At 49.4% G+C, this 26,913-nt stretch overlaps 1 protein-coding gene across 2 annotated transcripts in view; it reads left to right on the forward strand.

Annotated features, from left to right (window-relative positions):
• The window catches only part of LOC138511202 (long-chain-fatty-acid--CoA ligase ACSBG2-like), a 737,514-nt gene that overhangs the window by 264,290 nt on the left and 446,311 nt on the right, over positions 1-26,913 (forward strand). For both annotated transcript variants that reach the window (XM_069626730.1, XM_069626729.1), the window contains exons 7-8: positions 3,182-3,331; positions 9,515-9,679. In XM_069626730.1, the coding sequence (XP_069482831.1) occupies positions 3,182-3,331; positions 9,515-9,679 (315 nt within the window). The remainder of the gene's footprint in view (positions 1-3,181; positions 3,332-9,514; positions 9,680-26,913) is intronic.

A 26,913-nucleotide genomic window follows, 5' to 3' on the forward strand; every position in this document is an offset into this window, starting at 1 on the left:
TATTGATTTTAGAATGCTGAGCATGACTACTGTACGGTCCATGATGTGTAGTGCTCAGAGAACTCTTTGGACGTTGCCATTATTAACTACCTTTGTATATTTTAGAGAGGTGACAGTGCAATTTATACATTGGAGTAATAAGGTGCCAATCTTGGCCAGAAACCGAATTCATTTAGAGGCTGTTTCTGTTCTACTTTAGAGCTATGTCTGGATTGACTAGAATTGATAAATAGGGCATGTTGAAAGTGGCAGGTTCATTGTCATTGATATTCATGAAACTATCACTAGGTCGGGCACGAGACGGCAAGGTTAAAACCCTCGGATTCTATCTAGATTCCACCCTTACCTTCAACAAACAAGTGAACGCATTGGCCTCCTCCACTTCTTACACTTGCAAACTTATCAGGGCAGCCAAACCCTTTCTCTCCCCCACCAACTGCACCACCTTGGCCAGGGCACTGATCCTGTCCAAGTTGGACTATTGCAACGCCTTATATGTAGGCTGCAATAAATACATCTCCAACAAAATCCAAATTCTCCAGAACAATGCCCTATGAGCGGCCCTTAGCATCCCGAAGAAAGCCCACATCTCAGATTCCAGAAGAACCGCTAATTGGCTATCCACTATGGACAAGATATTCCTTAAATCAGTGTCTTTGATTCACAAAAGCCTCCACCAAGCAGCCCCCCAATACCTCATCACTAGATTTACTAGACCCACCCTCTCCCGCCCCATGAGAACGGCAAATTCCAACCTTCTACTGGTGCCCAGATTTAAACGTATCACATCTGGGGGTAACAGCTTTCCAGTAAAAGCAGCACAATACTGGAACTCCCTCCCTCCGTCGTGCAGGGAGGACCTACCTTACCACCAGTTTAGAGCTAGGACCATCAACTGGCTCAAATCCCTCGACTCACAATGACTCCTAGAGACCCAGATGTGCCTCTACTATGTGGCGCATCACTGAATGTAAATTTGTTTATAGTACTGCCCTAATGCACATGTTATGTTCGTCACCTACGCATTAATTGTAAATATGTTTATAGTACTGCCTTTATTGTACATGCTCTACCCTCTGACTTGGCGTGACATTTCCGGCAATGTAACCCTAGCTGGACCTCGCCACGCCTATGTAACGAAGCTTTGCAACCCTCTTAATGCCTCTGCGCCTGGCTACCTTCGGGTTAGGTGCGCATTACAAATAAATAAATACAAATACAAAATACAAGTCTTGTTTCTTGTATTGTATTAATATTCTTGGTAAGCGCCATTGCTTCGGAAGATTTTTAACGGTATTGACTTGAATATGTATGAAAAGTAAATTGAATCTAATTTTTTCAAATTACTTTTCTTTTAATATTTGTAAAGTTACATTGCAACTATATCAAATAAATAATAAATACAAAAGATGGGACAGTTGTGGCGACCCCAACTGCCTGTGTACCTGCAACAAACATGGTAAGTGTGTGCATTGCCAGCTGTGCTCGTGAACACTCGTAATGTACATAGCTTCTGTTTAGTCCGGTGTGCAGTTATAATGTCGACTACAAAAGGTCGAAAACAAAAATGTAGAAAAAAAAAAGTGGAAAAAAAAAATCGAATGTGTTTTTTTTATTTGTATTTTTTGGGGGTTTAGCTATACACAATAAACGGGGGGTTAGAGGGAAACCACCCCATTAAAAAAAAAAAATTAAAAAACATTCGACATTTTTTTTTTCAACATTCTTTTTTTCGACATTTTTGTTTTCGACATTTTCACTATAAACCCCTATAAAGCATCTCCACTAAAGTGAGGTTACGCATTTTCCTCTCACTTCTGTGGAATACTGGCTTGAATGAATAATGTAAGCCTGGCCTCCAGTCTGGTCTCTGTGTTTATATATGCATGTTGCCCATGTGTGCTGACGTTAATGAGTTTCTTCTGTGACGTGTGCTCTGCTGTTTTTTTTATTTTTTATAGTGGAGCCATCTCCCATCTGCACAGTATGTTTGTATCATACAAGTGTCATGAAAAGGTTAACATGCTACCTCATCTTAGCTCGTATTTGCTTCAAGTATAAACCCTATTATAAGTGCAAGCTTTTTTCACCTCATGCTTTTAACTCCTAATATATAATTCAGAATGCCATGTTATTGTTCCAAATCCAAATGAAAGCAGCAGACTAGGGTTATCTGACTCCCACTGAGCTGGGCGACCAAGTGCCTAATCTCTATGGCTAGGAACAGCTTGGAAGGATGTATGGTCACAGAGGTGCCAAGGTGACACAGAACTGCATCTAGATTTGCATGCTCCAGAACAGCAAGTAGACATGCCAAAGACTGTGCCACCACATTCACCATGAAGAGGAGGGCATGGAAGCCCCATGGGATGAGTTTCAAGGTACAAGGAGCATTGAGGCTGAACATGTAAGAGGCAGAGGGGTGCTGACTGGGGAGACCCAGAAAGCCCCGAGCAGACCCCTAGTCTCAGATGTAGCTATCCCCTCCGTGAGTGACAGAAAGTTCCCATCCAGGTGGGAGACTAGGCAGTGCATAGGTAAAGTGGTTATTCCTTAATGGTGACGCTGTGATGCATGACTCTCCATGTGGGACGTCATACATCCGCCAAAGGAGACGCAGCGTGCACAGATCAAGTCATCGTCCTTCCGAGTCGAAGAGCATTGCTGCACCCAAGCTCCGCCTGGGCGCACTCATTTATTACAGTGATCTCCCCGCATCGGGATACCACCACGCGACATTCACCATTTTGGTGTGGACTGAGAATTGGACAAATCAAATGCCCTTTGCTTCACTGCCTGATTCCCCGATTGGTTTCCTCTCGTGTTAGGGTACGCTCTCACCAACTCTCACTAGCCACTCTTCTTGTGGTCAGATTGTTCTTGTTTCTGGGTTCCAGAAGTTCTCCTTGACTTCCTCAGTGGTTTGAGCCACAGTCATCTCTTGTTTTCTGGTTCCTGTCTCTTTCCTTAGGATCCTCACTTCAATCCTCTTGTATTCCCCATGTAATGAGTTGGCTCTGGTCACTGGCCTCATGTACTGTTTGCTGGTCTCTCCAAGTGTCCTCCTGCCCTCTGCTCGCAGGGGGGAGAATGAGGAATGCCTTTACTGCACTAGTGCCAGAATAGTGACTGCTTGGACAGAGTTGTCTATGGACCTTCACCCTTGTTTTTCTGTCTACAGTGGAAGGAGTTCATGCAGATTGGCTCAGACATACCCGATTCTAAACTAGATGACATCATCGCTTCCCAGAAAGCCAACCAGTGCTGCCTGATAGTCTACACCTCAGGGACCACCGGGCCACCAAAGGGCGTGATGTTGAGTCACGACAATGTGAGTATCTGCACAGTATGGATCTGATGGCTGTAATCCAGAATCCCTCAGCATGATGTACATGCATGTAGTACTATATATGTGTAAAGCATTTACTATCAAGGTCGCCAATAAGTCACTTGATTAATCAAATATGTTTTTATTTTTATTACAAAAGTTGCCATACAAAAATAGGCAGGGCTCAAGTCAGGGGTACACGCGGGGGGACGGAGTCCACCCATTTTATTCAGAGGGTGGACGCAGTCCCCCCCCCCAGCTGAAATGAGAAACATTGAGTGTCCTCTTTGAATTTATGAAGGAAAGCCGACATCAGGGATGAAACCGCACTCGTCAGGTTTGTGGACCAGACACTTCCCCACTGCACTAAATGTGAAATGTCCCATTTCGGTACTTCAAGTCCCAGGGAAAACACTTGTATTGGTTTTTGGAGTTTAAAACATGCACACCTTTTAAAGTTTTGAAAAACACTGTTAGAAGAAAATATCCTCTCTTGGTGTTGTGTGTGTGTCGATTTTCTGAAAGGCAAATGCCATTCGTCCTATTTCAATTTGTGTGGTTATCCAAAGCCAATTTAATGAAATGTGCATGTTTCACCTTGATATGTTCATTTCCGGTGACGTCACATCCCACTCTGTCTTTTGAGGAGTGCCCGCACTTTAATTGTTAGGATTTGACCCCTGAACATAGGCAATTGGGGCTTTAATTCTCAGAGCCTTCCCTCAATAGTGAGGGGAGGGGGGGGGTCCCACCTCCCTTGCCCAATCTTCTTTGACACAGTACAGATTCACTAGAACCAGTGAACCCCCTAATGTCTTATCTGTCTGAGTCCCTTAGGGACTTCCTAAGGGGCCTAAGCAGGGTAGTATGATCACCCTGACGTGCCTTTCATTCGGGTGAGAGTCGTTTACTCTTTAACCTCACTCAGCTCCAGCTGTGCTTGTAGTCATCCAGACGCAAATCGTAGGATGAGCATGAGTTGTTTATTAAGTCACAATGTAAGATCAAGTCATATAAGACCCCAGGTGCATGGCAGGGACGCCAGGATGACAGTTGCCAGCGTCAGAGGTGGTTGGTGACCTCTGGAGCTAGTGACGTCACGGCATCGGGTACGCGAGGCGGACGCAATCTCCCTCACGCACCCGAGACATATAACGGATACAGCAGTGCTCTTATTAACCCTCCTTGCAGACCCTCGCTTCCTCCTCTCTACACTCCCTCCTGATCTTCACTGCTTTCCTTTAGCTCTGTCGCCACACACTACCCCTGCCTCCACTCGCTCGCTCAGGTTGTCTACTCTAGGCTCCCCACCTAGTCTGCCTCTTCACCCCTCCTATCTCTACTCACTCGTAACTAACCTGATCTTATCTCTCTTTCCCTTTGTCTCTTTCTCAGTCACTCATTTACTCTTTCTCACTCGTTCACATGCAAACAACTGAATTGGTACTGCTCTCTCAGTCCCAAAACCTCACCATCACTCCCTCCACACACTACTAAAGTCTCCTCCAAACCCTCCTCCTCCTGCTATGCCCTCCCCTCTGGTCTCCTCTAACTTAACCCACCAACCCTCATTGCCAAAAGACTCTGATGGATGTTTATAGACCACACTTTCCCTCCTGGAAGCTTTGCTCGACTGCCATTGAATACTTGAGTTAGCAGCTTCCCTGGGCCAATAACTTCCCAATATATTCCCCGCTGCTCCCATCTCATCCCCTTTTGGGCTATGGCCATCCGTGGAAGTCTTCATTAGGGCTTTTTGCCCTATCCCATTTTCATCCCCCTTCTGTGTCCAACTAACTGTGCAGTCCCCTGCAGCGTTTGCCCTCTATGTCTCTCCTCTAGCTGGTAAGTTAGGTTTTAAAGCTCCTGCCACACTGCCCGTTCCTGTTCTCCTGTGGACAGGCCACGGTTTGTGGAGAACGTGCTGGATATCCCATTTGGCTCCTGAATAGGGGAAGGGTAGTCAATTTGCATTAGGGTAAATAGACCTTTCCTCTTGTTTTGGGACGGGCCTTGTCTGTTGGACTCAGGTCCATTCTGGGACTTGTAGTTTTTGAGGTTTTCTTCTGGACTGTGTTTCTTGCTGTGATTCATGGCCCATGCCATTGGTCTGAGGAGTTGAGTGCATGCTGGTAGCGGTAGTCCTCGAATTGAGATGTCAAGTTGTTCTGGTAGGCAAGTCTCTGAATGATCCATCTGATAGATTAAACAGAGAGATCTAGCAAGAGAAAGAGGCACCAATGTGAATACACATCTCCAGGCATGCCGGGGACTGGGATCCCTCTCAACTACCCCACACCACCTTTGGGGTAGGTCTGGAACTGGCTCTAACCTGGTTGACAGCCTACCATAGGTTGAAAGGGATCTTTATCCCCATCCCAAACTCGGTTATTTAGACTAACTATTTACTAAAGGCTACCTTCAAATAAATGAATGAAAGCACCACATGGTACTACATAATCGTAAAGGTGCTTTTCATGTTATAAGACAAACCGACAGGAGCCAGCGGCTTTCACAGACCAAAGAGTGTTCTTGGGAGAGGCGAAACTGGAAGGGAACGTTTTGAAAAAGGGAAAGCGGTCAGTAGAGTAACAACAAAATGCGCGATGAAGAGAACAAGACAGCATATACAGTTAAACATGTATTTATTTATTTATTTATAACGCACAGCCATAAACTCGTAGGTGTGAGGGCGCAGACAGAACATACTGGACATGGAACATTCGCAGACCGATAGCAGGCGGCATGCCAAGGTCAACGACCCAACCCGGCCGGGCCCAATAAATCTTTTTAAACATGCTCAAGGAGAGGGAGCTTCTCAATGCTATAGGCAAGATATTCCATAATGACATCCAATACAAAAGAAAGCCCCAACCAGAACTTTCTTAGTTTTACATCTGGGTAACCAAAGGAGATTTTGGTTGCTAGATCTTAATTTTCTGTAGCTGGGTTTTTCCACTATGTATTTTTCTAAGTATGCCGGCATGGTCCCCATTCGGCACTTAAAGATGATCTCGAGCAACCTGAAGGTAACGCGTGCCTCAACTGGAAGCCAGTGTAGGGCCCGAGGGGATTCTGTTACATGAGAGCATGACGAGAGTCCTGTTACCACTCTCACTGCACCATTTTGAGTCACTCCAGTTATATGGTCGAAAACAAAAGGATCGAATGCCTTTTGATCGACAGTAAAATAATTGAAAAAAGGGTCGATTTTTTTTTTTATGTGGGGGGGGTTCCCCCAACCCCCTGTTTTCTTTATTAAAAACATTTTTTTACCAACCCAAACTAAAAAATATATATAAATGAAAAAGAAAATTCGACCTTTTTTTCCGATCATTTGACTGTCGATCAAATGGTCATTCGATCCTTTGTTTTCGACCATTTGACTGGACACCACTTGGAGTCTGTTAATAGTTGCTTCACAGGCCCCCGGTAGGAGGCTACAATAATAGTCTATTATTGCACGTGCAATTGTCTCCGCATTCTCTTGCGCTATAAATGGTCTCAGAAGGGCCAATTGCTTGATATAATATGTAGCCGAGGCGACAGTGCAACCTACATAGGCTTTCATATTAAGAGACTGGTCCAGCACAGCCTCTAGTATTTTCATTTTGGGGAGTTTGGAAATGTCCACATCCCCCAACTGAAAGTGTTTATATGCTGGTTCTAGTTTCGCAAGAATGCCTACTGATCTGACCACCATCAGCTCTGTTTTGCCACGATTGAGAGCCAGGTTGTTCTGCATCATCCAACATTTGATTATGGCAAATAATCTATTCAATTCCATCTCATCCTGTTCATGATGCCCTGAGAGCAGGATGACGCGTTGCGTATCATCTGCATAGTTCGAGAAAAGAACCCCCTCCTGTTCAAGGTGTGCAAATACATGGTGAATAGCAAGCCCCCTGTGGGACCCCAAAGAGCACAGGAATAGGAGGTGCCATCGCATTGTCTGCACAGATCCTACTGAATAGCTGCCGGTGAAAAATTGGCCACCGTCTTCAACCTCTCAGCCAAAATAGTATGATCAACGAGGTCGAAGGCCGCAGACTGATCCAGTGAGATCAGAAGTGAGGCCAACTGATTATCCATTCTCTTCAAGAGTTTCGACTTAAGATCCAGTAGCAAGGTTTCCGTCCCAAAACCCTGTCTAAAACCTGATTGTAGCGGATGTAAAATAGGATAAAGATTCAGGTGTTGGGCCATCTGGGAGTAGGCCACTCGGTCCAGTATTTTAAGAAGAAACAGAGTATTTGATATTGGCCTATAGTTGGTAGGAATGCTCTGATCCAGGCCTGTTTTTTTTTAGCAATGGTGTGACCCATGCTTGTTTCAACTCATCTGGAACCACACCAGTAGTAAAGAATGAATTAACACATTTACAAATGGAGTGAACTAAAGTGGGTGGACAGGTCTTGATTACGATAGAATTGTGTGGCCTTAAGTTTGACAGGAATTAAGGCTAAGGCCTCATCTTTGATTGGTTCAAAATTAAATATTGGGCTCTGCTTATCTCTGGTAAATGTTTTACCATCAAAGAGGACCCCCTTAATACCTATTAAGGCTTTTTTAATAGCAATGCCTTCTCAGATCTCCTCTAACTTCAGCGCCATGGCATTCCGGATATCCAGACACCATTTATCATCTTTGATAATTATCGCGGCCTCGGGTTGGGGAGTTGACTCCTGCTTTTTAAGGATCTTAAATAGTTCACTTGAGTCCGAGGAGGCTTGAGAGATTCTCAAATTATGATGGGACTTTTTTGCCGCTACTCGGCTGCTTTATAATTTTTAAATGCGTTTTTAAAATGTTAAAGTGCTGAAGGAGTTTGATTAGCCTTCCAGATATAGAATAATTTAAGTGAGGAAGCTTTCATCTTCTGTAGCTCAACTGTAAACCACGAGTTGTTTTTTTTGGACTCCACGGGTTTCCTATTTTGTTTGGGTGGTGCTAATGTATTAGCAACCAAGTCCGAGGTGGTCTTGAGTTTCAGGGCCATAGAATCTGTTGCTTCCATACTTCTAGAGGAGAAGGGTACCGTAACAGAGAAATGCACAAATGCATTATCTGACCAGGGACAGGGGGATACCCACACATCGTGGCAGGAAGTACTAACAACCGACACCCATTCCAGGGTATGACTAAAGTATGCGTCGGGACTCGGATAAGTTGACTAAAACCTGGATCTGTAAAGGACTGTGAGAGCTCTAAGGTAATTGGTTCATCCACATGACCTAGCCAATAATTGAAATCCCGGAGCACTATAAAACGTGCATTGGGCTTCAAGAGTGGGAGTAAATAGCTGCATAATGCTAAAGTAGAATTATCTGGGAACGACGGGGGACGATATATCAGTATTATATTGAGGGTCGCTTTTGCGATTTTTACATGGATAAATTCAATTCCATCCATAAGATGGCCTTTTACTTCCCATGCTGATAAGGATGTTTTAAAAGTAAGAGCCACTCCTCCTCACCTCCTTGCAACTCTATCCTGTCTAAGCATGTTGTATCCTGCAGGAATAGATAGGTGCAATGAGGGGCCCGCAGCACTAGAGCCCCAGGTTTCTGTGAGAGCGCAGATATCTAATTTATGGAGTTCTATGTAATCAGCCACCCCAAAGAAATCTTTAAGGAATTATACAATCCTATTAAACCCTAGATGCACTGCAAAGCCACGGGGAAACAAAAGGTAGCTCGAGTGTACCTGGTTCTGAACGATGACTCCTCACTGCATCCAGCATCACTGGGGTCTTGTTTTTCCACAGGTACGGGCAGTACCCCTTTACCCGCAAAGATCAAATGAAGGCAATCTTTCATGGCTGTGTGTTTTAGATAAAGCTATAATGCATAGTAATGTTTTTCTAATTAAATAATGGAGACTCTCAATAACTTCCCTAGAGGTGAATGGGGGTCTACTTCTAGAGAGGGTATTAGAGCTAGTGGTTTATGTCAAGGCCTGGCCTCTTGGGTGAATGCAGTCAGTGATAGACCGGTCTGTGTCTGTGCAGAGTCAGAGTGGGGATCCTTGCAGGCGGTTTGCAGTCTGAGTGGGTGGTTAGTTCCAGACAACCTCCAAAAGCTCCACAGGCAGGTTCCGTTGGCCATGTCTTGTTTCCAGGTAGGGATTTGTGTTGAATTCTAAGAATGCTTAAAGTGCATCTCCTCTTTTCCTCCTGCGGTGCAGGTCACATGGTTTGTGAAAAGATATGCCGAAGCCGCTGGAGTGCAAGACCATGAGATCGGCGTCAGCTACATGCCACTGAACCACATTGCTGCACAAGTCTGGGACATCTGGGTGCCCATATGCTTTGGAGGGACCACGTACTTTGCCAATCCAGATGCTTTAAGGGTAAAGTGTGTGTGAGAGTTATTAAGTAATGTGCACAGTGATTGGACTACCTCTGCTCCAGACTGGGGAAATGTGTGCCCGAGCCAGAATTGTCCATTTTACAGAAATACAGGGATCTGGTATTGAGGTTTAGGTTTCAGGCTCCCATTGGAGACAAAAGCCCACCTAAAAATGTTTTTAAAAAACTTGGCGGAATTGATAGCGCAGATGAAATCTCACAGCACACAGAAGCTTCTGCTTTATCTTTCCCTCTCTGGCCCGCATATTTGATTTAATTCCTTTTTATATAGTGCATGCGTCCTCCTGGGAGGGATATTTGGCACTCTGGACTGCCTCATGGGCACAGGCCAATCATATGCTGAATCAATATAAACTGAGAGAAAGGAGGTTATTCAAAGAGAGAGTTGTTTGCGTTTGCCGGAAAGGTGGTCGTGAATCAATTGTTCTAAAATGGATTGGTGGTGAGTTCCAGGAGTGGAGCCCCCAAAACCCAGACCCGCCTGCCACTTCTGTAGACATGGCAGGATACAGGAACCGCTAGCAGGAGTCAATTCCCTGAGCGACCATGAGCAAAGAGATTGAGTCGGATCTATCTATCTAGATTTGTGTATAGCAGCACTAACCCAAAGGCCTCAGGGCGCTCACAGGAGATTCACATAGAAGACAATTGAAAGATAGGCCAAAGAGTGAAACCCTAACAGCAAACCAGGGTTGGACTGGGACAAGAAATAGGCTCGGACACCCAAAAAAAAAGTGGCCCTTCTCGCCTCAAAAAAGTGGGCCACCCCTCGCCTCAAAAAATGGCCCACCCTGCGTCTCAAAAAAAGTGGCCCTCAAACCATCAATCGTGAAACACGTCAATTCCAACTTTACACAAAATGCTACTTATGGAGGGTGCATGTGTCTGTTACATTACAACACAACTCATAAAATAACATAACTTTGCATACAGTTCTGTGACAGGGTCCACAGCTCCGAGGGGCAGGAGTGGCATGAACAAAACCTTTCACCCCTTGACAAAACATGAAGTGGCGTCAAATAGAATTGTTCCTAGGTACACTACGAAAATATGGTTATGATTTCACTAAGCTGATATACATTTTATACAAGAATGGATCACCATATGTATCATTAATATCTGTGTGTATAGATCCATATTGTCAAATTACTGTGAATCCAAGCAGACGCCCAAGGCCAAACGATAAGATGTTATTGTATAGCACTTACGCTTAAGCTCTTTTTTATAGAACAAATATGCATACAATATCACCCAACCTGTGTTGGTACTCATTTATCGACCTCAGAAGGATGAAAAGCTGATAAGGTTGGAACCTGCAACCTGCAGATCACAAACTCATCGCAGCAGCGAGCGCTCAACCCACTGAGCTATAATGTTGGCAATAGTAAAATGAGCCATTATTCTGTAGTGTGGATACCATTACACTGGTAACTGAGATTTAACAGCAGATCAGTTAAGTTCATCTGCACGTCTGGTGCACATTATGCCCCATGTCAAGCCTGTGTGCATCTAATTTTCAGGCTTCAAAGGCTGTCAAACTAGGGAAAGTCACAGGACATCGAATACTCTGAGCACTCGTTACCTCATACATTCAAACAAACATTCTGAACGGCCTTCCAGTGAGATGGGAAAGATAGACACATTACAACAAAGCATTATTTGTGGCACAATGAAATCAAGGGCCACTTGCTGTGCTATGGTCAAATATTTCTACACTGTACACAAGCTTTTAGGCACACGGATGTTGTCAAGTGACGAAGGACACTGAGTCTACTCCTTTATTTTTAAAAAACATCATACATGGGGGCGTGGCTCAGTGCGCCATCGATGTGGCTGCTCCCTTGAGGCCACCCGTGAGAGGCCCACCGTGTTTGCATAAATATGCAGCTTCTCGATCTTCGAGCGGGGCCATGGTGACACCCTGGGCGAACGTATCATCTGGGGCACCCACAGCTCAACTTTGAGAGCTTAACGCTCCCACTGGACCCAGCAATCCACTTTGTTGCAGTGAGACACAGGCCAGCTCTGACATTCAAGATGGCGGACACATCTTCGGCGGGGGTGCGGAATCCCCAGAGGGGGCTCGGAGGATCCTTTTAACCCCCTGTGGGCCCCGTGGGGTCTGCTGTGCGTGCCGCCCACTCTGGCCGGTTGGGGCCGGGGGCTACCTCACGACGAGCAACCAGGCGAGGGCCCCGAGCTGAGGGGGTGGAGCCCCAACACCATCCCCGCATAGGACGGCCTCCTGGAGGGGGCCGTCTTGTCATCTCGCGGCAGAGCCCCTCAGGGCTGGAGGAAACCCATGTGCTGCTCTGACTGCCTCGGCTCAAGCCCAACACGGAACCAGGATCCCACTCACTGGGAGAGGCAACAGCAGCTGCAGCGGGGACGTGGCGGGCCCCGCGCACACAGGTGAGGCCGGCTGGGTGGGCTCATAGGGGGGGCTGGGACACTCCTGGCCCATTGTGACTGCGGCGCACAATTCGGCCGCCCTGCTCCCTGTCCCCCCCGGGCGTCCCTCCGGTCTTCCCCGGTCCTCCCCTCGGATCCAGAACAAAGAGCGCCCGAGGTCCCCACGGCCTGCCCCCCCACCTCTTAGGGTGCCCAGGCCCTCTACACCCTCCGGCCGGCTCTGCACTTCCAGCCAGCACCTCGCCTCCAGGTCAATATAGCGGGGGTCCTGCCTCTCTCCAACTTCAGTTGAAAAGCGGGGGCCTTGCCCAGGCTTCCACCGGCAATGTAGCGGGCCCTTGTCACCACCCAGCACTACCTGCACTCCGGGCCACTGGATACCAATGGATCCAGACCAGAGAGCGCTGGCGGACCACATGGCCTGCCCCCCCACCTCTTGGGGCGCCCAGGCCCTCAACACCATCCGCCCAGCCTAGCACTGCCAGCCAGTACCGCGCTTCCTAGACGACAGAGCGAAGGTCATGCCTCTCCCTTGCCTCAGTTGAAAAGCGGGGGCCCTACCCCGATCTCCACCAGCAACGCAGTGGGCCCTCGTCACCACCTCGCACTACCTGCACTCCGGGCCACCGGATACCCGCGTAGACCTGTGGACCGGCGGAGGAGCCCACGTCCCACGCTCAAGCCCACCCCCACTTTAAAGATAACGCTTTCCCCCAACTCCCTATCTCTTGGGGCGCCCCGGCCCACCTCCTCACCTAAGGCTTGCCTTCCTCTCCTGTGAGTACCACGCCAGCAGCCACCGGAACCAACGCGCCCGAGCTCCAAGCAGCACTCTTGTGGAGGCTCACATAGCGGCCTCCCTGACTCATCTGCAGCCTCAGGACCAGCCACCATGTCCAAGAAAACAAAAGTCAGCAAACACAGGGACATAGCCACCATGCTTACTGCCGCAGACAAAGGGAAGAAATCTGACCTTCCCGTCCCCTCAGCACAGGACCACCATGAGGAGGGAGATCCCCCGGCCACCAGAAAGGATCTGCTAGCATTCATGGCGGACATCAAAGCTGAATTTAGATCCTGCATGACAGAACTCTCCTCCAAACTAGATCAAACTGACCACAGAGTCACGGAGGTGGAGTAGAGACTGGGGGAGGTCGAGGACCGCTCCCAAGATCAGGCATCCACGCTGGACGAGATCCAGCAAGCAGTGAGGGCCCTGCAAGACAAGTGCGAAATCTTGGAGTTTAAACAAGAAGATTGGGAAAATAGGGCCCGCTGCAACAACCTTCGAATCCGGGGGATCCCATCCTCAGTCCCGGACAAAAAGCTAGCGGAATATGTGGGGGCCTTCTTCTAAGCCCTTCTCCCAGACCGGGACAAATCCCTATTACTTCTTGACCGCACCCACAGGCTGCACCAGCGTCGAGGGCTTGCCTCGGACCTCCCTCCAGATGTTATCACCAGGGTCCACTTCTTCTCCACGAAAGAGGCCATCTCAGTCATCAGTCGCTCCCAAGACGAGATCTCTTTTCAGGGCGAGCCTCTCCAGATCTACCAAGACCTCTCGCTGCTAACCCTCCAGAGGAGAAAAGCACTCCGACCCCTGGCCATCTTCCTCCAAGAGCGACAGGTTGGATATAGGTGGCTCTTCCCAACAGCCCTGCAATTTTCATACAATGGCACCCTGCGAAGGATTAGCCACCTGGAAGATGCCAGCAAGATCATGCATCCAACCGGCCCTGAGGAGGCTGCCCCAGCGAGCTCAGACGCGACCGGGATCCAAGAGGCTGCCTCAGCCCCGCGGCCTAGCCGATCCTCATGGTGGAGAGCCCCACGAAACAACAAGAGGCGATAAACACCCTCGGGGCTTATCCAAGGGATCCAGGGGCGCATCCACGGACTAAGCGCCCATCTCCCCGATGCACCAACCTATCATGCCCGATTTAGCCGCCATCCTTGCTTCCTTAACACGGCGAGCCTCACCCACGGCCCATGCCCATTGCAAGGTTCTCTAAGTCCTTGGAAACCCAAGTTACCCAATTGACTCAACTGGCCCCGTTGGCCAGGGGTCTGGCCGCATATACAATGCTGCCTACCCCGCCAGTTAAAAAGTTAGCCTTCACCTATGGTGGCGAATGACAGCCTAGCCCCCGGCCCTCTCCCACCAGCACAACCCACAGAGGGGTCGCAGGCTCTCGAGCATCAGACATTACAATGCCTTTCCCTAAATGTTAACGGGCTGAATTCCCCCTCTAAACGCAAATCAATCCTACAAAAGTTGCAAGACGATGGGGCTGGAGTGGCAATACTCCAGGAAACCCACCTCCTCCCAGCAGACTTTGGGCACCTTCGCTCACGCCTATTTCCTCACCAATTCTTTGCCTCAGGAGGATCCAAGAGGGGGGTACAGTGATTCTTCTCAGGAAAGACTTAAACCCCCAGATCCTAGATTCTATCTCATGCCCTGAAGGCCGCTTCATGGTGGTTAAATGCCTCTTAATGGGGGATTAATTGGGGTGTCTCAGTTTACGCCCCCAACTCAGGCCAAGCAGACTTCTACGACTCTCTGGGCGCCTCCCTCACGGGTTTCACAGAGGGCCAAACAGTGATGGGGGGGGACTTCAACGGGGTGCCAGATCCCACCAAAGACAAATCCCACCCCCCCACCACGGGAGACTTCACACAAGCCCTCAGCCTCCTACGACTGTTCAGAACCCTGGATGTGGTGGACGCGTGGCGGGTGCTCCATCCTACCGAAAGGGATTTTTCCTTTTTCTCCCATGTCCACCGAACTTTTTCGAGGAACAACCTCCTCTTAACCTCGCCCACCACCCTCTCATATGCCAACAAGGTCTCCATCGGCCTAAGAATCTTATCAGACCATGCACCAATAATCATGGAACTCCGAACCCAAAACCCCAGAGCCAACCCCGAACGCAGATGGTCACTCTACGACCTGATCCTTAATGACAGAATCGCAACCACTATCAAAAACTTCCTCGGGGAAAACCCGGTCACAGATACTACCCCCGCAAACAATTGAGATGCCATGAAAGCTGTGGTCAGGGGAGCCCTGATAGCACAAGGGGCGGCTTTCCACCGGAATCGCCGACAAACCCGGCTAGCCCTTGAGGAGGAACTGCAAGTAGCAGAGGAGGCGCAGAAGTCACAACGTGCCATCCGCACAGCCAGTAAGAAACTTGAAGCCCACTACGCGGAAAATAATGCACAACTAATGGCCAACACCCGACAATTCTATTACGCCAAGAACAATAAAGCTGACAAATTCCTCGTAGCCAAATTGGCCAAAGCAAGGCGTTCCAAAACGATCGCGGGGCTACGCGACCCACAGGGGAGGATGCACTGTTCTGAGCAGGAGAAACAGCTGGCTATAGACCACATCACCCAAGTAATGACTGCACCCCAACGGGACCGGGCCACACAGAGGGAATACCTGCGGGGAGCGGCCCTGACTCAGCTGCCCCCTGCAACGAGAGAGAGCCTTGAGGCCCCAATAACTGCTGAGGAAGTCGACAAAGCCATTAAGTCTCTTAAATCTCAGGCCCCGGGCCCGGACGGCTTCTCCCCAAGATTCTACAAGATCTTCAAACCCCAATTAATCCCCACTATGGTGACGCTCTTCAACTCATTTAAAGAGAAAGGCGCGGTGACCCCCTCAATGCAGGAATCCACGACAATCCTCCTCCCCAACCCAGGGAAAGACCCGAGAGACCCAGCTTCATACAGCCCAATTGCTCTGATGAATATAGACGCTAACCTCTACTCTAAGGTCCTGGCCAATCGCCTATCACACATTCTCCCGACCATAATTCACCCTGACCAAATGGGCTTCATCCTGAACAGAGTGGCCGAGGACAACATCAGGCGAACCCTGAACCTGGTTGAAATAGCCCACCGGCGCTCCCAGCGCCTTGCGCTGATGGCCCTAGATGCTACCAAAGCATTCGACAGAGTAGACTGGTCATTCATGGAGCTTACCTTAGAAGCCTTCGGCTTCGGCCCAACTATCCGAGCTATGATAATGGCCAACTATAAATCCCCCAAAACCCTCCTGAGGATCAATGGTGCCTTATCAACCCCAATTCCTATGACCTGTGGGACGAGGCAGGGCTGCCCACTGTTACCCCTTCTCTTTGCGCAGACAATGGAACACTTTGCCCAAAGAGTCAGACAGAATAAGCTCATTAGAGGCCCCCAAGTAGGGCCATCCCAACACAAAATTGCGTTATATGCCGATGACGTCCTACTGTCGCTCTCAGAACCCATCGTCTCGGCGGAGCACGCCCTGGGCGAATTATCGAACTTTGGGAAGGTCACCGGCTTTGTGGATAACTTCGCTAAACTGGTGGCACTAGGCATCGGCCTCCAGCAGGAAGAACAAGAGGCCCTGTCCAATCTGTGCCCAATCGCTTGGAAGAAACGATCCATTCCCTACCTGGGAGTCAACATCATGGCGGTTCCTCGAGACACATACCAGGGCAACTTCCCGAGATTGTTCCGGGAACTGGAGGAGGACATAAAATGCTTGGCCACTCAGGGGACGGATTACGGCTGCCAAAATTAACCTACTCCCAAGATTCCTCTACACGTGTTCCTCCCTCGTAGTGGCGATCCCGAACTCAGCACTCCAGGATCTGCAGAGGAAAATGCTGAAGTTTATATGGAAAGGCAAAAAGGCCAGAATCCCCCACAAAACGCTTACTGGCAGCTCCAGACTAGGGGGATGGGGAACCGCGACCTACGGGCTTACAGGGCTGCAGCACAGCTGGCACACGTCCGGGCCTGGCAGATAATCTCAGACCACCCTAGATGGGTAGAACTAGAGCAAGCGCAACTTCTGCTCCCCCTCCGATTTCTCCCACACGTTCAGCCCACCCGGAGAGAGCACTGGGACAACCTCCTACTAACCACTAAGCACACCCTAAACTCCTGGGACTGGGCTCTGAAACAAAAGGGAATCCCGAGAGGCCAAAGACCCCTCTCCCCAATTTTTCTCAATCTAAACTTCGCGCCGGGGATGTATCCACCTAATTTCCAGAACTGGATAGACGGCAGCCTCGAGACCCTGGAGCAACTGTACATGGGAAACACTCCCTGTACCTTTGAACAATGCAAGGCCGAGTTCTGACTCCAGGAAAAGGACAGGTTCACCTACTGCCAGCACCGTCACTGGTGCTCGCATCCCCAGACCCGCCAGGCTGCCACGTGTCCGCTTACCGCCCTGGAACTGACGCTTAAGGACCTTCCAGCCCAGGGAAGGATCTCTTCCCTATATAGACGCTTCCTGGGGGACTTCCTAATCTCTAGAACGTGATGCATGGCCCAATGGGAGGCTGACCTGGGCCACCCGATTGACGACCAGACCTGGGTGGACATCTGGACACGTACCCACTCCTCATCGACCTGCATCACCAACAAAGAATGCGCATACAAGCTCATGTTACGCTGGTACTTCGCCACCCTCAGATTACACCACATGAACCCACGAGTGAACGCCGCCTGCTGGAGGGGATGCTCTCAGCTTGGTTCCTTCTTTCACATGTGGTGGTTGTGTCCAAATATCCGGCAATTCTGGGAATGTTGCTTGGCGATGATTGAGCAAATTACCGGGCGGACACTCCCCCTGGAACCTGAAATGGTTCTCTTGGGGGTCCCAACCCCCGGGACCTACCCCCGCTCAGGGAACAGAGCGAAACTAATAACGCAATGCTTGTTGGCAGGTAAAACTGTTCTAGCCCGCTTCTGGAAGTCCCCGAACGGCCCTTGTATAGCCCACTGGTGGGGCAAGCTATGGGACATCCTGATCGCGGAAAAAGTGAGCGCGGCAAGGGCGGGGGTGCTGCACCGCTTCCAGAATGTCTGGGCCCCGGTGTTGGACTATGACTAGCGCTTCCCCGCTCTGACATTCAAACCGCTTAACGCGCAATGGGCCCTGAAGGATGGGGAACCTACCTGAGTTGCATGGGCCTCGGTTGTGCCCATGGAACGTGGGAACTGGGGGGGAGTGCTGGAGGTTGAGGGGGGGAGCTTGGGGGGTAGGGGGCGCTGTGGGATATGATCTAAATGTGAACTGTCATAAGTGTGTCCTTTACGCAATGCCATTGATAATTTTGTTCTGCCTTGGTTTAAAATAAACATATTAAAAAAAAAAACATCATACATGATTGTTAGGAAAGATTTCATAATTGTATGTAATTTTCCCTCCATGTGGCAACCCCCAAACTTTTTGCTGTTGTTTTACACCCTGATCTAGACTTTGGCAGAGAAGGGCAGCCATCCACCGCACTCCTCTGGGCTTTCGCTCAATTCTTATGGGGAAACTGACATGCCCTTAAGACAGTCAGTACTGGGAGACAGAGGAAGTTGCCAGAGCTACTCTGATGCCCACTAAGTTGGCTGACGGCCCACCTCTCATGTTCCCAGTAATACCTGTAAATCTTACTATCAATGGTACAGCAGTCAGGATTCCAGTGAGCATTCAGAGGAGTGTCCCAGGAAAGGTCTTGTTGGGCAATGATCTCAGAGCTTTAGGGTTTGTGGGAGATACTGCTGACAGACCCTGCATAAGGTCTCAAACGAGGGCAGCACTGGCCAAGACCAATGCTCTGCCCCAGCCAACGGGGAAACCCAAGGCTAAAGGAGTCAAGAAACCAAAAAGAGGGAAAGAAAATATTCCCCATATCTCGCCTACCACTGCGGTGGAGGTAGTTGGTCAATCACCCAGACCTGACGAGGAGGTGGTGATGCCTGAAGTATTTGACCCCAATGACCATCCAGAACTAAACGATTTGTTAGTAGAAGGTGGTCCTGACAGGGAAGAATTCAGTAAACGCCAATGTGAGTGCCCATCTCTGGAAGGCCTAAGGAGACAGGCCTGCTCCCAGCTTGAGGGTGAACCTCCTGGGAAGCATCGGATTTATTGGGAAGGTGGACTCCTGTATAGTGAGCCCACAGAGTCTACAGAAGGAGACCATAGGAGGTTGGTGGTTCCCCTTGCTGTAAGACCCTTCCTCCTGCAGCTGGCGCATGAAGTGCCCCTTGCTGGTCACCTTGGTATTAAGAGGACCAAGCAAAGGTTATCCATGCACTTCTACTTGGCCAAGATGTGGGTGCAAGTAGAAAGTCACTGCAGGAGTTGTGCCTCCTGCCAGTTATCTGGTAAGAGTGGTTCAACAATCCAAGCTCCATTGGTACCACTCCCAGTTGTGGGCGTACCATTTGAGAGGGTAGGGATCGACATCGTTGGTCCCCTTGGCCCCCAAACATCCTCAGGCAATAGGTTTATCCTGGTATTGGTCGACCATGCCACCAGATAACCTGAGGCCATCCCATTGAAGACTGTGACTGCCAAGTCAGTTGCAAAAGCTTTACTTGGCATCTTTACTAGGGTTGGCTTCCCTAAAGAAGTTGTGTCTGACAGAGGCAGAAACTTTATGTCGAAGTATATGCAGGCTATGTGGAAAGAATGTGGGGTCACCTACAAGTTCTCTTCTGCATACCAGCCCCAGACCAATGGTCTGGTGGAACGGTTTAACAGAACATTTAAAAGTATTATTGGGGCTCTGGAAGAACCTCAGAGAAGAAAATGGGATCTTCTTTTACCATGCTTACTGTTTGCCTACCGAGAGGTACCACAGGAGGGTGTTGGCTTCAGCCCCTTCGAACTTCTGTTTGGTCACCCCGTGCGGGGACCCTTAGCCATAGTCAAGGAGGGATGGGAGATGCCCACTCCCCCTATAACTACCAATGTAGTGGACTATGTGTTAGGGCACAGAAAAAGTATGGTACTCCTGATGTGTCTGGCTAGTGACAAGTTGAAGGCAGGACAAGCCCTGGTGAAACATTGGTATGACCAGAAAGCTTCCCTCATCAACTTCACACCTGTTCAGCAACTTCTGATCATGAATCACAGAAGGCCTAGAGCTTTACAGTATAAATGGTCAGGCCATTACACAGTGGTGGAGCCCCTGGGTGAGGTCGACTATTTAGTGGACCTTGGAAGGCCTGGACATGCTCCAAAAGTGTTCCATGTAAATAGACTGAAGGCTTTCATTCCAAGAGTTGAAATCGCAGCACTGCTATTGGCTTCAGATGTTGAGGAAGAGGGGTCTGAACCTCTCCCTGACCTGTTTCAAAGCAGTCCTTCAGATAGCTCCTTTGAGGGTGTCCGAGTGGCCACTCACCTGACTTCTGATCAGCAGGCTGAGGTAAAAAGTTTGTTTTCACAGTCCCCTGGTTTGACACCTTGGTGCAACCATAATATTGACACAGGAGACAGTGTACCTACCAAAAGTAGGGGATACAGGATGTCAGACAAAGTATGGTCTTACATTAAGACAGGGGTCAACAAAATGTTAGATCTTGGGGTGATTGAACCCTCTAGTAGTCCTATGTCCAGCACTGTGGTTTTGGTTCCAAAAGCAGGTACTTCTGAATTGAGGTTCTGCGTGGATTACATGGCTCTGAATGCTGTCACCAAGACAGATGCACACCCCTTGCCTTGAACAGATGAGCTGGTGGATACCTTGGGTGCCTCCAAGTACCTCAGCACGTTTGGCCTCACTGCAGGCTATTGGCAAATAGCCCTCGCAGAACATGCCAAGGAGAAGACAGCATTCTCAAACCCGGAAGGTCTTTACCAGTTCAGGGTAATGCCTTTTGGGTTGAAGAATGCACCTGCCACTTTCCAGAAGCTTGTGAATCATGTGTTGAATGGGTTGGATGAATTCTGTCTCGCATATCTGGATGATATAGCAGTTTTCAGTGCCACCTGGGAAGACCATGTGAAACACCTTGGGATTCTGTTACAGGCTCTTCAGAAAGCCCACTTGACCATAAAGGCCAGTAAATGCCAGATTGGACAAGGCTCAGTGGTTTACCTTGGACATGACGTAGGTGGAGGGAGGATACAGCCTCTACCCAGTAAAGTACAAGCAGTACAAGACTGGCCTACCCCCACTACACAGACCCAAGTGAGAGCCTTCTTAGGACTCACAGGGTATTACAGAAATTCCATGGCAGACTATGGCACCATAGCTGCCCCTCTGACTGCTCTCACCACTCCGAAGAAACCCAAGAAGGTAACTTGGACTGAAGAGTGTGAGAAGGCCTTCAATGGCTTAAAAGACTCCTTGTGCCAGGCCCCTGTCCTCAGGGCCCTTGATTACCAAAGACCTTTTTATTGTGCAGACAGATGCCTCTGACACTGGGATAGGAGCTGTACTATCACAAGTAGATGAGAAGGGTAAGGAACACCCTATTGGTTTCATTAGTCGGCAGCTTAAGGACAGAGAGCTCAGATGGTCCACAGTAGATAAAGAATGTTTCTCTGTTGTGTGGGCCCTACGGAAGATGAGGCCCTACCTCTATGGGACCCACTTCACTGTGCAAACTGACCATAAGCCCTTAATGTGGCTGATCAACATGAAGGGAGAGAATCCAAAGTTGCTTATCTCGTCCATAAGTCTACAAGGCTTCAACTTCACTATTGAGCACTATTAATCCAGGGATGGATTAGTTCCCCCTGTCCTTAGTCTGGGAGGGGCGAGTGTTAGGAAAGATTTCATAATTGTATGTAATTTTCCCTCCATGTGGCAACCCCCAAACCTTTTGCTGTTGTTTTACACCCTGATCTAGACTTTGCCAAAGAAGCGCAGCCTTCTGCCGCACTCCTCTGGGCTTTCGCTCAATTCTTATGGGGAAACTCACATGCCCTTAAGACAGTCAGTACTGGGAGACTTTGTTTCCCTTAGTCCTTTCCTCATGTTGCAGGTTTTGTGCAACATGAAACAAGAGTGCACCGTAACTTACATTACCGCACTCTTGGGTATCTAGTCATTCCAAAGGCCCTAGAAACTCTTGCTGGACTTATTATGAACTGTGCAAATGTGTCACGGACGGGACTGGTGGCAGCTATCCTTTCTCTTGTGTTTTGAACCCTTTTTCGCCATGTTATCCGCGCTTACCGCGTTTAGCACAAATGAGTGGCCTGGCTCCAAAATGGCCATGCCACGAGGTTCCTTGTCCTGTCCACTGACCGTCTTGCCATGTCACCTTCCCCCAGGTCAAGCCGACCCGGGAAGTCCTTATTTGGTCATGCACTTTCCCGCAAACCACAACGCTTTCGCAGGCTTCTGCATGCCTTGTGTGTGCATCCAGGATGTGGGCTGGGATGTCTGTTCCCAATACACATCCTGGGTGCCAGAGAGTCTAGAGTGTCCTGAATGCCTGGGACCACCGTGGTTTGTGAGCAGATCTCCCATTGGGTCCTCTCGGTTTTGGCGCGAAGGGAACTTTGGATAAGAGGAGGCTGGAAACACCACTACCATGTCGATCTCCTGAGTTCACACCGAACAAGGGATAAGGGGCCATGTATCCTGCAACAAGAAGCTGAGTCGAGGAACCTGGTGACCTGCTGAAGATTTGGCATCCTGAGCCGCTGTCGTCCTGCAAGGCCCCTCTGCATCTGATCGTCCTAGAAGGTCTGCGAAGGTGCTTCGACCCATTGGAATAGTAGGATCAACTATTCCCGGCACCTTCATCAAACCCTGCAAGTAAGCCTCTTCGGAAGTGTCCCTGGGCCAACCAGTGGGCTGACCAGCTTACGCAGGATGCTTTGCTCTGTCACCGCCACCGTTTCAGGGAAGCCCTCGAAACTGGGTCTACTGCTTGCTCTGCAACCACGGCACCCTCACACCGAATTCGTAGACTTGGCATTCCCAGGTCTGAAGTGAGACGAGTGCGCCCGTACCAGAATAAACGCGGTTGCCATGTTGCCCTGCTGTGGTAACCACCTGTGCACGTCCGCTGCATTTGAGACACCCTCGACCCTGCCTTCTGCTATGCAGAATCGTCACGGTGTCAAGACGTCCTTATCATTGCAGCTGAACCTGCCAGCAACGTGAACTGAACTGGAGAAGTCTGGGTCTGCCTACGTCGGGGACCGATGAGTAGTCCATACCCCAACCAGTGGCCCCTCGCGCAGGAGCCCGTTTCTTTTCTACCGCTGTTGCGAAATAGCGACTCTATCCCGCACTCTCACCCTGCCTCTGCCCACAAGTGGAGGCCTTGCTTGAGTAGTGGGGACTTGTTCTGCATCGCTTCATTCACCTTCCTGAACTGCTTGATATCCTCGAAGAGGCCCTCTTTTGTCCATTGGTACCAGCGCGTGCAGGTACTTTTGAGCATAAGGCTCCTCTCTTCATAGGGCTCGGACTTCCTCCTAGTTAGGTGTATTTCAGATGTCGAACTGGGTCTAATGATTACTTGCACTGCCTGTTTTCCTCCTCATCTAGGTGGTCTACATATTACATGCTCCTAACTCCTTAGAGCCCTCGATCTTGTATAAATATTGTATTGATTGTGACGTGTTGGTTTACTTTAGTATTATTGTGATTCTTTGCTATGGTCGATGTTACAAAGGCCTTGTAATAAATGTGTCTATATTTTTAAGATAACATCTGTCTGGAGTAATTTGTAAGTGTCCTTGCTTTGTGTGCTCATTGAGGTCTTTCCGTCACCCTCAGCCCTCTTGAGACTTAGTCTTGACCGCCGCCATCGCTACCCTGATTGGTCTGGCTTGTCCAGAGGTTACCCTGTACCAAGAAACTCGTCTGGCCTTCTGAACCTCTGCCCCTCCAGGTCAGAGTTCAGAAATCCATCTTAACAATGATCATGGGTGTAATTCCCATCAACCATTTCATGTATCTGACCTGAAGGAAAGCTCAGCAATTGTTGTCAAATATTGGGTTTGGCCACACATATTGGTAATAGTAGAACTTTCTGTGAATCAAGCTAGCAGTGACTGCTTCAGGGAGGCTGCTGCACAAGATAAAGGACTATTGCGCCCTTCTTGGAAAGGTGGCACTGCCTTAGGGAATGATTAGTCCAGAGGGGCACATCTTCTGCACATGGATGTCATGTTGCAGCTTTCAGATATAGAACATGTGCTCGGGTTCAAGTGGAGTTGCAAGATGAATAGGTGTTCAATGAACGGAACAGAAAACGTTTGGGAAACTGCCATGTCATAAATCCACGTTTCACCTTGTTACAATAGCAACCCCAAAAGAAAAGGTAGGTTCTCTTGTTAGCATGCTTTAACGTGGACTCCAGTCATTGTGGAGGTATAACAAAAAAGCGAAATGGATACACTAATACGATTTTGTGGCAAACACGTGATGGGGTCTAGAGGAAGAGTCCAGGAAAGAAGCAGGCCGAGGAACAGCAGCTGAGGTCCCTAGCCTAGCCCAGCCCAGACAGACATCAGCTGAAGGCTGACTCTCTACCACAGTGCTGCTCCAAGTTGGTTTGGCAAAAGTATGCAAAGAAGCTGCCTGTAAATTCAGCTCCAGCCACACTAGCACTCACCCATGCGTCAGCACCTCTAAAAACGAATAAATCAACACACACACAATGTTCCTTCTCCGGCCTCCTCGACTCTTTGGAAGGCGGAGGACAATGTTAATTGAGGGCCTTATCTTCTACTGGTAGCCTACACGTCCAGGAAAGAAGCAGGCCCAGGAACAGCAGCTGAGGCCTCCAGCCCAACCCAGCCCAGGCAGGCAGACAAGCATCAGCTGAAGGCTGACTCTCTGAACATGGGAAGGACCGATGCCAGACCCTGGTCTCCTGGGTCCCTAAGCTGAAGGCTCAGCACGAACACCGCTCGATCAGGCGAGATACATAGGTAGCACAGGGCCCAGCTGGGAAGCCATGGATCCTGGCCCACGCAGCTCGCTGCTGCAACTTATGGCGGCACTGGCGGCAGAGAGCAGCAGAGTCTGTAATACAAAACACTGGCCCTGCCCAGCCCTGCCGCCTCCTCCCAGTGTTTTGTAACACTGACTGCTGCTGGTGCCATGGTGTCACGGGCCGTGGCAGTTGGCCGCCGGCACGCCTCATTTATCAAAGAAAGGTAACATTTCGGTGTGACCTTTCTCTGCATCCGCGGTGGGCCGGCAGGGCTGCAATTGCAAAGGATCTGTAAGTTACTTACAGGTCCTTTGCAACTTGCTTCCGGCGAGGCCCTGGCGGCCGGTTCCTGAAGTGAAGCCCAGGCGTGATTTCAGGAACCGGCCCTCAGGGCCTCGTCATAATTTCAGTCCAACCCTGCTTCAAGGGGTGCTCTGGGGGATGCACAGGGATACCCTATGAGTATGGTCTTTGGAGCAAGTTTCCTCTTTTCCTGCCAATGCTTGTGGTACTGTTGAGGAAATTGTAGCAGATCAGCGCAAACATGATCTTAATTGCTCTGGATTGTGCCTGGAAAACCTACTACCTGGTCCTGTGGGACTGGCAGGAGTCACTCTGGGCAGATCCGTTGGGTGATCCTCTGTTGCAGGTTCCCCCAAGACACTTCACCCCACTGCAGCTCTGTCCTGCGCCTTCATGTCTGGCTGAGAGGTTAACACATTGGGTTATCATCCCACTGCAGCCCTGTCCTGCGCCTTCATGTCTGGCTGAGAGGTTAACGCATTGGGTTATCATCCCACTGCAGCCCTGTCCTGCACCTTCATGACTGGCTGAGAGTTTAACGCATTGGGTTATCATCCCACTGCAGCCCTGTCCTGCGCCTTCATGTCTGGCTGAGAGGTTAACGCATTGGGTTATCATCCCTCTGCAGCCCTGTTCTGCGCCTTCATGACTGGCTGAGAGTTTAACACATTGGGTTATCATCCCACTGCAGCCCTGTCCATTTGCCCCAAGATGCATCACCCGAATGAAGCCCTGTCCTGCGCCTTCCTGTCTGGCTGAGAGGTTAACGCACTGGGTTATCATCCTAGTGCAGCCCTGTCCTGCGCCTTCATGTCTGGCTGAGAGGTTAACACATTGTGTTATCATCCCACTGCAGCCCTGCCCATTTGCCCCCAAGACGCTTCACCCCACTGCAGCCCTGTCCTGCGCATTCATATCCGGCTATTGAGAGGTTAACGCATTGGGTTATCATCCCACTGCAGCCCTGTCCTGTGCCTTCATATCCGGCTATTGAGAGGTTAACGCATTGGGACAGTGAAGGACTATTTGAGTGGCCCTGCCCATTTGCCCCAAATACGCTTCACCCCACTGCAGCCCTGTCCTGCGCCTTCATGTCCGGCTATTGAGAGGTTAATGCATTGGGTTATCATCGCACTGCAGCCCAGTCCTTCGCCTTCATATCCGGCTATTGAGAGGTTAACGCTTTGGGACAGTGAAGGACTATTTGAGTGGCCCTGCCCATTTGACCCCAAGGCGCTTCACCCCATTGCAGCCCTGTCCTGCGCCTTCATGTCCGGCTATTGAGAGGTTAACGCATCGGGACAGTGAAGGACGATTTGAGTGGCCCTGCCTATTTGTATTTTGATTAGGCACTGGAGTTAAGTGCCTCTTTTTCTGTTTCCATGTCATTACACTTCATGAAGGACCTTGCAAATTTTTCCTGGGGTAGCATGGAATTAAGCTCCCGCATGGCAGCTCTTCGCACTCTTGCCCGGTATGGTTGCTGTCCTTCAATGTTGCTTTCCTAATTCTGTAACTGAACTCCTTTTGCTGAGAGGGAGTTTCAGGCCTTATCTGTAACCCCATTGTTTGTGTTGTTCTCCAAAGAGAAAGGAACTCTCAGAACCAAGCCCTTGCTTCTTCCCACCTGTTCTTTCCACCTTCAAGCGCATCCAAGGCCAGGGTGTAGCGAACAATTAAATTTCCCTTGAATAATCCATTTTTGGTGGGTTGTGCTCTGCAGAAAGCCAAAATAATTTTGAAACTGATGATTATCTAGTGATGGCCAAGAAAGGGCCAGCGTGGAAAC

Source organism: Ambystoma mexicanum, chromosome 6p (assembly GCF_040938575.1).
Source record: "Ambystoma mexicanum isolate Mex_15411 chromosome 6p, UKY_AmexF1_1, whole genome shotgun sequence".
Lineage (NCBI taxonomy): Eukaryota > Metazoa > Chordata > Amphibia > Caudata > Ambystomatidae > Ambystoma > Ambystoma mexicanum.